This window comes from Agelaius tricolor, unplaced genomic scaffold (assembly GCF_023055355.1).
Source record: "Agelaius tricolor isolate 1412-34295 unplaced genomic scaffold, bAgeTri1.0.p SCAF_5, whole genome shotgun sequence".
In the NCBI taxonomy this organism is placed as follows: Eukaryota; Metazoa; Chordata; class Aves; order Passeriformes; family Icteridae; genus Agelaius; species Agelaius tricolor.
The window spans coordinates 54,368,168-54,381,030 of record NW_027269265.1 but is presented as its reverse complement, the minus strand read 5'-3'; the positions used below and the strand labels follow the sequence as shown (position 1 = coordinate 54,381,030).

General features: G+C 51.6%; 2 protein-coding genes across 2 annotated transcripts; both read left to right on the top strand.

The window, feature by feature from the left end:
* Window positions 1-2,717: 2,717 nt before the first annotated feature.
* LOC139590564 (mas-related G-protein coupled receptor member D-like) lies at window positions 2,718-4,945 on the top strand. Its single transcript, XM_071428278.1, is given in 2 exon segments — window positions 2,718-3,223; window positions 3,226-4,945. Coding segments are annotated over 2 exon segments (891 nt in total). The 5' UTR covers window positions 2,718-2,931; the 3' UTR covers window positions 3,825-4,945.
* A 3,315-nt stretch (window positions 4,946-8,260) lies between these two features.
* On the top strand, window positions 8,261-11,292 carry LOC139590562 (mas-related G-protein coupled receptor member A7-like). The gene has a single exon (XM_071428275.1). It carries the CDS (start codon window positions 8,394-8,396, stop codon window positions 9,312-9,314), a length of 921 nt encoding a protein of 306 aa, XP_071284376.1. The 5' UTR covers window positions 8,261-8,393; the 3' UTR covers window positions 9,315-11,292.
* Window positions 11,293-12,863: the final 1,571 nt, after the last annotated feature.

Here is a 12,863-nt window from a genome sequence, read left to right as displayed (position 1 = left end):
CAAGCCTGTCGTGGTTTGCCACGGGCCGTTCACTCACCTTCTCCTGCTCTCAGCTGGGCAAAGGAGAGGGAAACAAAACTTAACAAAGGAATCATGAGTTGAGATGAGGACTGGGAGAAAAAACACTCTTTGCAAAAAAACGGGTCAAATTTTCTGGTATCAAGTAAATTTATTATTAACAGATTCAGAAGATGGTAATGAGAAGTAAAATAAAGCTTTAAATCACCTTTTTTCCCCCAGCCCCTCCATCTTGCCCATTGACAATGCAGGGAGACAGGGCATGGATGTCCTTCACCAGCCTTGAAGCACTGCCAATAAAACACCGTTTACCTGGAAAAAACCTGGGTTATCTGTGGGATCTCAGCACATCGTTCCCGATGTCCAGAGATGCCAGGAGAACCCTTGGGGGTCTCGAAAACCCTGGAATGTTGCCAAGAGTGTTTGGTGGCTTGATTTTGATCCATCCACAGAAGTAACAAGAGTCTGAGGACAAGAGAATCACTTTAGAATACAAGGTGTAAAAGAGACACATTTAGAGGGTGAGATATAGACTTTAAGGTTTTTGGTACAGGGGGGTTATGGAGACAAGATGGAGGGATCAGGGCGTGTCTTGTCCTTCTTCTTTCTTCTTCTTGTCCTCCATCTCCTGTGATGATGTTGGCACTTGGGGATTGGTTTCTAGTGAAAGTGCACTTGCCAACATGGGTGAAAAGCATTGGGAAATAAAGGTAAATATTGTATACGTAGGTTTTAGTATAAAAAGACATGACCGCCCCGTGGGTGGTCAGAGAGTGCCTGTGACTGCCTGCAGATCAGACCTCTGTTGGGCAGACAGAAAATTTTTGTAGATAAGAAATAATAAACAACCTGAAGACCGAAAGCTGAAGAGTCCAGACTCGTCCTTTGCATCGTGCCCACCAAAGAACCACCCTACCCGTGTCGGGGCAGAGACAGACAGCCGGACCCGACAGTTATCCATTAAACAAAGAGAGACTGCATATTCTGGGAATAATTAAAACAAACAAAACACTGATATCATTATATAATATCTTGGGAGCACTTTAGGGAGTATCTATAAAAAAATCTTGGATATTATAGTGTATAAAAATGCCTGGAAATTGTTGTTTCTTTGGACATATCTATGGCAAATAAATTTCCAAGATGTTCACAATTTTGACTCAAAATTGTTATTAGGCTAACACGATTTCCTGTAAGACTTCAGTGTCTTGGTGTCTGCAGGGACACAGCCATGGCTTGTGCTGCCTGGAGCAACCATGATCCCCAGAGCTGAGCTGGCACAGACACGATGGCCCAGGGGCTCAGCATTCCCCACCCCGAGTGCTCTGTCAGTGTCACAGCAGAGATCTCCCCAGAGATCTTTACTTTTCAATTTTGTCAGCCAGGAGCAAAGGTGTCTCTGCCTTCAGAAATTCTTCCTCTCCACTGCCTGCAGCTGCTCCCTCAGCAGGCTCAGGTGGTGCAGCAGCAAGGAGAGGAGGAGGCCGTGCTCCTCAGCACAGCCACCCCCTTCCAGGAGCAGGGTGACACCTGTGCTTGTCACCATGGGCTCCACGGGGCATCACCCCCCTCCCTGGGGCTTCCCTGAGGTCACCAGCCCCACCACACCCACACCTTCTCTCCAGCCCCACCACACCCCACACCTTCCCACCACATCTTCCCAGCAGCTCCATCATGTCCCAGCCCTCCCACACCACCCTCCCATCCCACTCCCCATGCAGCCCACCCCCCTCCCGTCCTTCCCATCCCTCCCAGCCCCGTGCCTGAGGCTCCAGTCCCTCCCCACGGGCTGCTCACCCCAGGCTGCCCTGGAAGGCTTTGGGGCCGTGTTTCTCTTGGAGATTCCCCTCCCCAGCTCCATCCCTGGTGTCCAGCCCCCCAGCCTCCTTTGGACACAAACTAGAGGCACTACAGGGATGGCTTGGAGTGCCCAGGGTGAACCTTTTGAAGGCCTTTCATCAATGCCTCCTTTTATTCTCTTCACCTGCTCTGGCCTCTGTTCTAGGGAGCCAGCCCAAGGCATCAGGCACACAGGGGCTGGAGGGGCCAGGAGGGCTCTGGGTGCCACCAATCCCAAATCTCCCACTGGACAGCAGCAGAGCCCAACAGGCCACACCTGCAGCCAGGGAGTGGCCAGGGACTGGGAACACATCGGGATGGCATGGCATGGATGAGGAGTGATACCAAAGTTCCTAACACAACTAACAGTGTTACCAAGTGAAATATTAGGCAGCAGGACAAGGAGTAGGATCTCTCCTTATTTCTGTCTGTATTGTGAGACTTTACAACAGGGTTTTTATCCACTATAGCCATACGTAGACATTAAAAAATTGTTCTTGTCTAGTACATAAGCACCATTTTCCTATAACTCATTTCCAGGCACCCACTTCCCACTGAACAACTTTTGATGCTCAAGGAGGTTCATTCAGAGGGGTCTCTGAAGTTCATATTCCCTGAGTGCTCTGATATTAAAGGTGACCTTGCCTTGAACTTTTCCTTTGGCCATGTGCTCTTGCTTCTTGTTACAGAAATTACCCCAAATTACTGTGGGCCTCCTTATCACTGTCCCCTGTGCTTCCAGCCACGTTTATCATCCTGTGTCCACACCTATATATCCTTGTATCTTTCTGCCCTGTTAATCTTTAAGCAACTTCAGGGGAGGTGAAAATGTTTATTGTCTCTCATTTATCAATCTCCTGCCAAACAGCCCAACCCTCCCAACTCCCTCTCACACCCCAAATTTTCCATCACCCTCCTCCCCTGCACATCTCACTCCTCCCCACTGAACCCGTCCCACTGCAGGCAGCTGCAGAGGAGCCACATGGTCCATCCCTGGATTCTCCAAGCACTGACTGCCCATCCACTCTGACCACAGCCAGGGGCCACATCCCACTGCCTGCCCAGCATCCATCCATGGAGGTGAGCACCGTGTGCCCATCTCCTGCACCACCCAATGAAGGAAAAGATCTGTGTGAGACAGATGTGACAAATGTGGCCATACACAGTGTGACCCTGCTCATCTGCCTCTGTGGGCTGGCTGGGAACGGGGCTGTCATCGGCCTCCTCAGCCTGAAAAGCAGGAACTCTGGCATCTTTGGCTTGGCTGTCACCGACTTCCTCTTCCTTCTCTTCACAGTCCTCTCTGCCCTCCTCTTCCTGGTGGAGGATGTGTCCTGCTCTCATATCATGCCCAGGCTGTACATGCAGTTTTTTTTGAGCTGTCAGTGGTCTCCTATTACTGGGCGCTGTTCTGGCTGATGGTCAACAGCCCTGTGCCGTATATGTACAAGGTATGGAAGTTGTGCTGCCACTGGAACCCTCCCGAGCGCATGTGGTTGGTGGCAAATGGTGTCAAATCCTATGGCTTCTTTGCTCTCTTCACTGTCATTCCCACGGTGACATTCCTGTGCCCATCACACCAGCAGGAGCACTGCAGGGCAGCTCTCATCTCCATGAACACCATCATCCTGCTCCTCTTGGCTGCACCTGTGCTCATTTCCAGCACAATCGATTTCATTAAGGCCAAGCGAGGCTCCCAGCAGCAGCCCAAGAGGCGCGACATCGTTACCTTCCTCACTGTGCTCCTCACTCTCATCATCAGCCTCTGCAATTTCCTGCAGCAGCTCGGTTACATCGCTGTGTCATCCCACGTTGTTTTCCTGCTCACCTGCATCAACAGCAGCATCAAACCCTTCATCTACTTCTTGGCAGGGAGGTGCACAAGACCCTGCTCCATGGCAAGCTGCTGGAGGCTCTGTAGAATGAGATCTCTCAGGGATTCCCTCCAGAGGGTCTTTGAGGAGTAGAAAGAAAAAACTGACCACAGCAATGATGCCCCAGGGACACGGGGATGTGAGCCTGCTGATCCCTTCCACAGCTCTGCTGAAGGACCCCAGGAAAGTGGCTGAGGGGCAGTCCTTGAGCCTCTTGATTAATCAATATCCACAGCATCATCCTTCCCATGGTGCTGTATTCCTGCAGGACAAGGGAGCACAGGAATTGCCTTGGGTGATTTTTGTGGGATGCTCTGCAGGGAGCACATTGCAGCATGGCTTTCCTCCTCCCTCCTGGATCCACATGGCTCCAAGCAGTGCAGCTGGGCTCAGTGCTGTTCCCCAGCTCTATTCCCCATGGAATCACCCTCATGGCCTCAGCCCCAGGGAATTAACTCCCTCTCCTTTGCCTCAGCACATGAGTTCCATGGTCTTTTCAGGGAGCTCTTGCCTGCAAAGAATGGGACACCTTCATCCCTGGGGACACACCCAGCACGGGGTGGCAGTGATTTCCCAAATCCCTGCAGGGCTGGTGCCTCTGGATGGCAGGAGAGGGGTTGGGATCACAGGGAGCATCCTTCCCCTTCTGTGCAGCACAGCCAGCCCTGCATTCCCAGCTGATGGGAAGGGACACCAGGTCGGGCTGCAGAGCTGGGGAGGGACAGCAACATTCCCTTATCCTTTCCCTGGGAATTTGTCACATTCTTCAATTCCAGAATTGAATCCTTCTGAGTAAAGTGCAGGGTCGATAGGGAACACCATTGATTCTTTGTGCCTGTATCCAGAAAGTACATGGAATATGGAAATTCCCATCACCAGATGCTTGGACCATGTAATTGCACAGAAATTAGGGGGTTGTGCTGCTCTTCTGCAGAATGGGGCCATCCATCCGCTGGTTCCCCAGCATCAGTGTCCAGGGAAGCCCTTGAGCACCTCCAGCCTGAGCCTGGCCACCCTCAGGAGGAGCTGCACAGCCACTCTGCACAGCAGCTTCAGCCACAGTCCAGCCTGTCCTGATCTTTGTCATTCTGTACCCACCCCTCAATCACATTTGGATTCATGGTTTTTGTTTCTTTCCACTGTGGGTGTCCCAGCCTCTGAATTTGCAGAATAAACAACAACCAGGCTTCCCTGCAGAGCCTGTGCCTGTTAAACAGTGTCCAAAATGGCTCATTTCCTTCTTTGATCCCATTCCAAAGCCTCTGGCTGGTCTGGGAGCACGGTAGCTACCTGTCTCATACCAGAGCCCTTCCTAAGGCACGTGCCTGCAATGGCTGGGATGATGTTGGCACTGCCAAGAGCTCCTGATTCCTCCTGGGAGAGACCTGGGCAGCAGCCACAGCTCTTGCTCAGGGGGAAGTTGTCCCTCCTTTTCCCACTGCCTTAAAACCAGGGGAAACCAACGTGCCACTGCTTCTGGAAAGGGAAGTGAAAGTGAAAACCATGTGTGGAGTCAGGCTTTGGAGGCACACTTGAGGTTTAACAGCTAAGGAGCATTTATTACCAGAGTTGTTAATAATTAACAGAAGAGTCTTGTATATCTAAGAGGGTTTTTCTCTCCCTGACTCCCTTTTCCTGTCCATTGCAAAGACTTTCCATGGTGGGACCTCTTGTCCAGGGAAGAACAACTCAGCCAGGGCGTTTCTCCCAAGGCAAGTGCAGGAGGACCATTATACTTCCATGTACTTTTTCTGCTTCCCAGCACCTTCCTTGTCTCCAGTGTCACCCAGGCCACTCCCTACCTGAGCTTCCTTTCAAAAAAGCAAAGATTTCAATGCAAGAGCTTTCCTGATTTCAGCAGCCTACAGTGAATTCCAAGATGATTCCTACCCAGGCTGACATGTGCCTCAGGGATCTGGGATGCTCCTGCTGGAAACTGCTGGCCCTGGGACCAGAACTGTCACCTCTCTTCCTGCTGACACCGTGTTTGTGTCCCCAGCTATGCAATCTCACATCCCCTCACCAGCCCAATCCTTTCAAGGGCAAACACTTTATCATCCAGGAGCTGATGGGGCTCCAGGAGAGTTGGAGAGGGACTTTGGACAAGGGCATGGAGTGACAGGACAAGGGGGAATGACTTCCCACTACAATAGGGTGGGGTCAGATTGGATATTGGGAAGAAATCCTTCCCTGTGAGGGTGTTGATGCCTTTCCATACATTGGCCAGAGAGGCTCTGGCTGTCCCTGGATCCCTGGAAGTGTCCAAGGCCAGGCTGAATGGGGTTTGGAGCAACGTGGGATAGTGGAAAGTGTCCCTGCTGGCAGAGGGACAGTCAGGGATCAGACAAGCACAAAAACAAGCCCAAGTGTTCCCAGGACTGAGTAGGAGGAGGAGCAGCTCTGGTGAAGGGCTGGCAGGGGATTTACAGCACCCTGGTCCCTGATAGCTTTCATTGCATCATCAAGGGCATTGGCAGTAATCAGGGTGGGCTCCAAGTGCTGATAGCCTGGCTGCAAGCAACTGAGTGCTGTCCTTCCCTTGGGCTCTGTGAGCCTTCACTAGAATGACAAAAATGGGAGTTCTTGCCTCATTTGTGCTTCCTTGGGCACAGGGGAGGTTTTGGCAGTGGTTCTGGAGCTCTTCCCAGAATGGGAGCTGTTTCTGACAAGCACCCAGATGCTTCACCAGCACTACCAGCACTGCCAGCAGCATTCCAGTGCCACCAGCACCACCAGCATCCCTCTGCTGCTGGACAGACAGTGACCCCTCAGGGAAGAGAAACACGGAATGGTAGAGAGAGAGAGAAGGCGGTTGGAGTACGGGACATTCTGCAGGGAAGGAGTGTTTCTAATCAGAAGGAAATGAGGAGCCATTTGCAAAATTCTTCATGTGGACTTTTGACAAAATCCAATTCCGTTGTGGCAAAGAAAAAAAAAAATTCAAGATAAATAATTGAGAGGGAGTGGAGCTCTGACACACCCAAAGCTGTAAAACAACTTCCACCTGCCCTATGACCCCACTGAGCCTGGAGGAGCAACACAAGGACAGGGCACAGAGAGGAGCCAGTGGGGCAGGAGTGAGGAGCTCCTGGTGACCTGGGCACTTTCTCCTTCATGTCCCTGACCTGCCAGGAGCTGCTTTAGGACATGGATCCCAAAGGAGCAAGAGGTACCAGGAAGCGCCGCTGATCTGCACAGAGCCCTTTGCCTGCTGCTGCCCCACAGGGAACAGGTCAGTGGAATGTTTGCCTTCCTCCCTACCCCACCTTCCTCTCCTGCAGCAGCTGCTCTGTTCCTGCCACCCTCTCCCGCTGACCCCAGGGCCCTCCCCAGCTCCTCTCTCTCCTCCTGTGCATCCCGTCTGTGTCCTAATACTGAAATGGGCCAGAACAAACTTTCTAACACAGTGCAAAGCATGAGGAAGCAGGAATTCTTGACCTGCACAGGACACAGAGGGATCTCTCCTTGTATTGTGTGTATGGTGAGACTTTACAACAGGGTGTTAATCCATTAGAACCACATGTAGGCATTAAAAAGGTTTTCTTATCTAATACATAAAAACCATTTTCCTAGAACTCATTTCCATGCATCCACCTCCTCCTGCAAGTCCTTTTATGATCATGGAGGTTTATTCAGAGGAGTCTCTCTGGTGGTCATATTCAATGAATGCTGCCATATTAAAGGTGCCCTTGCTTGAACTTTTCCTCTGGCCATGCACTGTTGCCTCCTGTTCCAGAATTTACCCCAAAACCACTGCAGGCCTCCTGATCTGTTTCTGCACTGGTTCCTGCCATGTTTGTCATCCTGTGTGCCAGTCTTTACATCCTCTGAGAAACAACCATCCACTTTTTAAAATTTTAGATGGTTAATAAACCTTAAAGAAAAAATGCAACAAAAAGAATAAATAAGGAGAAGCAGGCCTGGGAGCTTCCCTCACGGCTGCCCACCACGTGTCTGGCTGATCTTCAAGATGGATGCTTCACCTCTGATACCCTGGGGGTTGCATCAGCTAAACCTGGCCCCTCCCAAAGTCTGTCAGTCAGCCCTTCTTTGTGTTTATTGCTGGAGCCTGCTCTCTTGCAACTTGACTCGAGGGTCAGGTGTTCTCATGCTGCACCTCTTCCCCCCCCAGCAACAAGCTTCTGTACACCCCTTCTTTCTACCTGTCCTAGATGACTCAGGCTCTCTGATGGAAACATTACAGAGGGGAGAGAAGGGGACTATGGGGTGAACATAGTTCTAAACATTTAAACAACAGACTACAATAACATAATTATATATCAATCTAGCTTCTCTTAATATTCACACGGTATTGATCCCTTAACTGTGAGAGCCAATTATCTCATTATCCATCTATAACACATCGTTCTAAATTTTGGCCACTTTGCTTTTGAATAACTTCAGAAGAACTGAAATGTTTATTCTCTATGTTATTTATCAGCCTCCTGCCGAACAGACCAACCCTCCCACCTCCCTCTCCCCCGCCACCATTTCCACCGCCCTCCTCCCCTGCACATCTCATTCCTCCCCACTGAATCCTTCCCACTGCAGGCAGCTGCTGAGGAGCCACATGGTCCATCCCTGGATTCTCCAAGCACTGACTGCCCATCCACTCTGACCACAGCCAGGGGCCACATCCCACTGCCTGCCCAGCGTCCATCCATGGAGGTGACCACCGTGTCCCCATCTCCTGCCTCACCCCCTGAAGGAGATGATCTCTGTGAGACAGATGTCACCAGCGTGGCCATACACAGTGTGACCCTGCTCATCGGCCTCTGTGGGCTGGCTGGGAACGGGGCTGTCATCGGCCTCCTCAGCCTGAAAATCGGGAACGCTGGCATCTTTGACCTGGCTGTCATTGACTTCCTCTTCCTCCTCCTTGCGGTCCCCTCCGCCCTCCTCTTCCTGGTGGAGGACTTGTCCTGCTCTCCTATCCTGCCCCTGCTGTACCTGAATTTCCTCTTCCAGCTGTCAGCGGTGTCCCTGTACTGGGGGCTGTACCGGCTGATGCGCAGCAGCAATGTGTGGTACATGGACAAGTTCTGCAAGCTCTGCTGCTGCTGGGAGCTTCCTGAGCGCCTGGTGTGGGTGGTGGACAGTGTCCAATACTGGGCCTTCTTTGCTCTCTTCACTCTCATTCCCACGGTGACATTCCTGTGCCCATCACAGCGGCAGGAGCACTGCAGGGCAGCTCTCATCTCCATGAACATCCTCATCCTGCTCCTCTTTGTTGCACCCGTGCTCATTTCCAGCACAGTCGATTTCATTAAGGCCAAGCGGGGATCCCAGCAGGAGCAACTCCAGAGGCGCGACATGGTTATCTTGATCATTATGCTCTTCATTTTCCTCCTCACCGTCTGGAATTTCCTGCAGCAGCTCGGTTACATGGCTGTGCCCTCCCAGGTTGTTTTCCTGCTCGCCTGCATCCACAGCACCATCAAACCCTTCATATACTTCTTGCTGGGGAGGTGCAGGAGGCCCTGCTCCATGGGGTCTCTCCGACTCTCCCTCCAGAGGGTGTTTGAGGAGCCAAAAGAAAAAAAAGCCCACAGTGATGATCCTGCCATGGACACGGGGGTCTGAGTCTGCTGATCCCTTCCACTGCTCTGCTGAAGGACCCCAGGAAAGTGGCTGAGGGGCAGTCCTTGAGCCTCTTGATTAATCAATATCCACAGCATCATCCTTCCCATGGTGCTGTATTCCTGCAGGACAAGGGAGCACAGGAATTGCCTTGGGTGATTTTTGTGGGATGCTCTGCAGGGAGCACATTGCAGCATGGCTTTCCTCCTCCCTCCTGGATCCACATGGCTCCAAGCAGTGCAGCTGGGCTCAGTGCTGTTCCCCAGCTCTATTCCCCATGGAATCACCCTCATGGCCTTGGCCCCAGGGAATGAACTCCCTCTCCTTTGCCTCAGCAGATGAGTTCCATGGTCTTTTCAGGGAGCTCTTGCCTGCAAAGAATAGCACACCTTCATCCCTGGGGACACACCCAGCACAGGGTGGCAGTGATTTCCCAAATCCCTGCAGGGCTGGTGCCTCTGGATGGCAGGAGAGGGGTTGGGATCACAGGGAGCATCCTTCCCCTTCTGTCCCGCAGAGCCAGCCCTGCATTCCCAGCTGATGGGAAGGGACACCAGGTCGGGCTGCAGAGCTGGGGAGGGACAGCAACATTCCCTTATCCTTTCCCTGGGAATTTGTCACATTCTTCAATTCCAGAATTGAATCCTTCTGAGTAAAGTGCAGGGTCGACAGTCAACTCCATTGATCCTTTGTGCCTGTATCCAGAAAGTACATGGAATATGGAAATTCCATCAGCTGATGCTTGGGCCATTTAATTGCACAGAAATTAGGGGGTTGTGCTGCTCTTCTGCAGAATGGGGCCATCCATCCTCTGGTTCCCCAGCATCAGTGTCCAGGGAAGCCCTTGAGCACCTCCAGCCTGAGCCTGGCCACCCTCAGGAGGAGCTGCACAGCCACTCTGCACAGCAGCTTCAGCCACAGTCCAGCCTGCCCTGATCTTTGTCATTCTGGAACCACCCCTCAATCACATTTGGATTCATGGTTTTTGTTTCTTTCCCCTGTGGCAGTTCCTGCCCCAGAATTTGTTGAATAAACAACCACCAGACCACATTGCAGAGCCTGTCTCTGTTAAACAGTGTCCAAAATGGCTCATTTCCTTCTTTTATCCCATTCCAAAGCCTCTGGCTGGTCTGGGAGCACGGCAGCTACCTGTCTCATACCAGAGCCCTTCCTAAGGCACGTGCCTGCAATGGCTGGGATGATGTTGGCACTGCCAAGAGCTCCTGATTCCTCCTGGGAGAGACCTGGGCAGCAGCCACAGCTCTTGCTCAGGGGGAAGTTGTCCCTCCTTTTCCCACTGCCTTAAATCCAGGGGAAACCAACGTGCCACTGCTTCTGGAAAGGGAAGTGAGAGTGAAAACCATGTGTGGAGTCAGGATTTGAGGCACATGTGAGGTTAAAGAGCATTTATTAACTGAGTTGTTAATAATTAACAAAAGACACTTTGATGTCAAAGAGGGGTTTTCTCTCCCTGACTCCCATTTCCTGTCCATTGCAAAGGCTTTCCATGGTGCAACCTCTTGTCCAGGGAAGAACAACTCAGCCAGGGCGTTTCTCCCAAGGCAAGTGCAGAAGGACCATTATACTTCCATGTACTTTTTCTGCTTCCCAGCACCTTCCTTGTCTCCAGTGTCACCCAGGCCACTCCCTACCTGAGCTTCCTTTCAAAAGAGCAAGACTTCAAAGCAAAAGCTTTCCTGGTTGTCCCTACCCATGGAAGAAGGAGAGATGGAATGAGGTGATCTCTCCTGTTCCTTCCAACTTGTCCTGAGGTGACTTTATGATGCTGAATTGTGTCCCCATTCATCTGTTTAGCCCAGAAATAGGTTTTGCCCATTTCAGACTGGTTCTTGAGCAAAGAGGGGGAGAGCAGATGCAGCAGTTTGTTTTCAGAAGCTGCGCTCACTCCTCCGCATTCCTGCTCCCAGACCGTGCTGTCTGCAGCACAGACATGCAACAGACAGCTCTCCTTTGCTTTTGGTATTTTTTGAACTAGCTGAGGCTGAGAAGTTCCCTGGACTGTGGTTTTCCTTTTGCTTGGAAATGTTCAAACCTGCTCTGGACTGAAAACCCAGAAGAGCACTGGGAGCTCACACCTGTGGCCCACCGGGGCCTGGGACGCAGCATTTTCCAGCACCAGGGGGACTGATAAGAGACTGAGTGAGCCAAACTACACTCCACAACAAGGACTTGCTGAATTTGCCACCTCTGCAGAACACCAAGGGATTTTATTGTTTAATATTGTTTTCATTTTTTTATGCTTGTGTACAATTTGTTTGTTAAATAAACAGTTTTTTTCCACATTTCTCTAAGGAAATCTTTTCCTGTACCAGCTGCTGCTTGAATTTGTTTTCTAGAGGGATCCCATTTGGAGGTTTCTGCCCAAATTTACCCTAAACCAGGACACAACCCAAAGCATTCCATGATGATTCCTCATTACATCCAGCATCCACCCCAGGCAGGAGTTCCCCTGTTGCACACAGCACCAGCCTGGCAGAGCTCAAGGAGCATTTGGACAATGCTCTCAGGCACAGGCTGGGATTGTTGCGATGTCCTGTGCAGGGCCAGGAGCTGAATTCCATGATCCTTGTGAGTCCCTTCCAACTTTGGATATTTTAATGTTCTATATTCTGATGACTCTGTTTCATGATGATTCCACTTGATGATGACTCCCCTGTGTTGCCCTGGCACCGGCACATCCTCAAAAGGCCTCAGCAAGGAAACACTAACAGAGGGGGTGAGTTCCTTTGCACAGCTCCCAGCCAGGAAGTGAATCAGAGGGAGGGCACTGCTGTTGGCCGAGAAGCCAGAGCACAGCCCCATTCCCACCATTCCACACAGGCACAGCAGCAGCAGCAGCAGCAGTGGGACAGGCACTTTGCTCCACTGCCTGTGGTCACACTGGCTCCAGTTGCCATGGCTCTCCTCATTCCAGCTCCCCTTGGATGCCTTCCCACCGGGCTGGCTCCAGCAGGCAGGGCTGGCTCCCTCCGTGCCAGGGGACAAAGTGCTCATGGTGACACCTCTGCTGCTTCTTCTGCCCTCACACAGCTGGAGGGGTGACACACAGAGATACCAGAGCAACGCTGCTGTCCCCCAAACGTGGCTTTTCCCATCTTTTCCCAGCCACAGCTTCCATGTGCAGCAGCACAGGCAGGGCTGAGGGACAGGACAGAAGGCAACTAGGATGTGGGAGCCTGGTCTGGGCTGCCTGGCACAAAAGCCAGGGAGATACCTCCTTCCTGGCTGTGGACAGGACACAGCTGGAGGAGGAAAACAAGTGGAGAAGGAAGGAATTGCCCATGGAGATATCAGAGAGCAAATGACTTTGGGATGGATCTGAGCTGGACTCTCAGGTGTCAGTTGATGTCACTGAGCTGATGGATTCCTTCAGCAGAACACTTGTTTCAATATTCCCTCCCTTTCCCCACACTGTTTATAGCTTTCAATTCCCTACAGACCTCAGTTGGGCCCCCAAAATCAATCACCAGGTTCCACCCAATGAGGGGGCCCTGATCAAGGTGGAAGAGAAGAGTCTGACCTTGTTTCCTC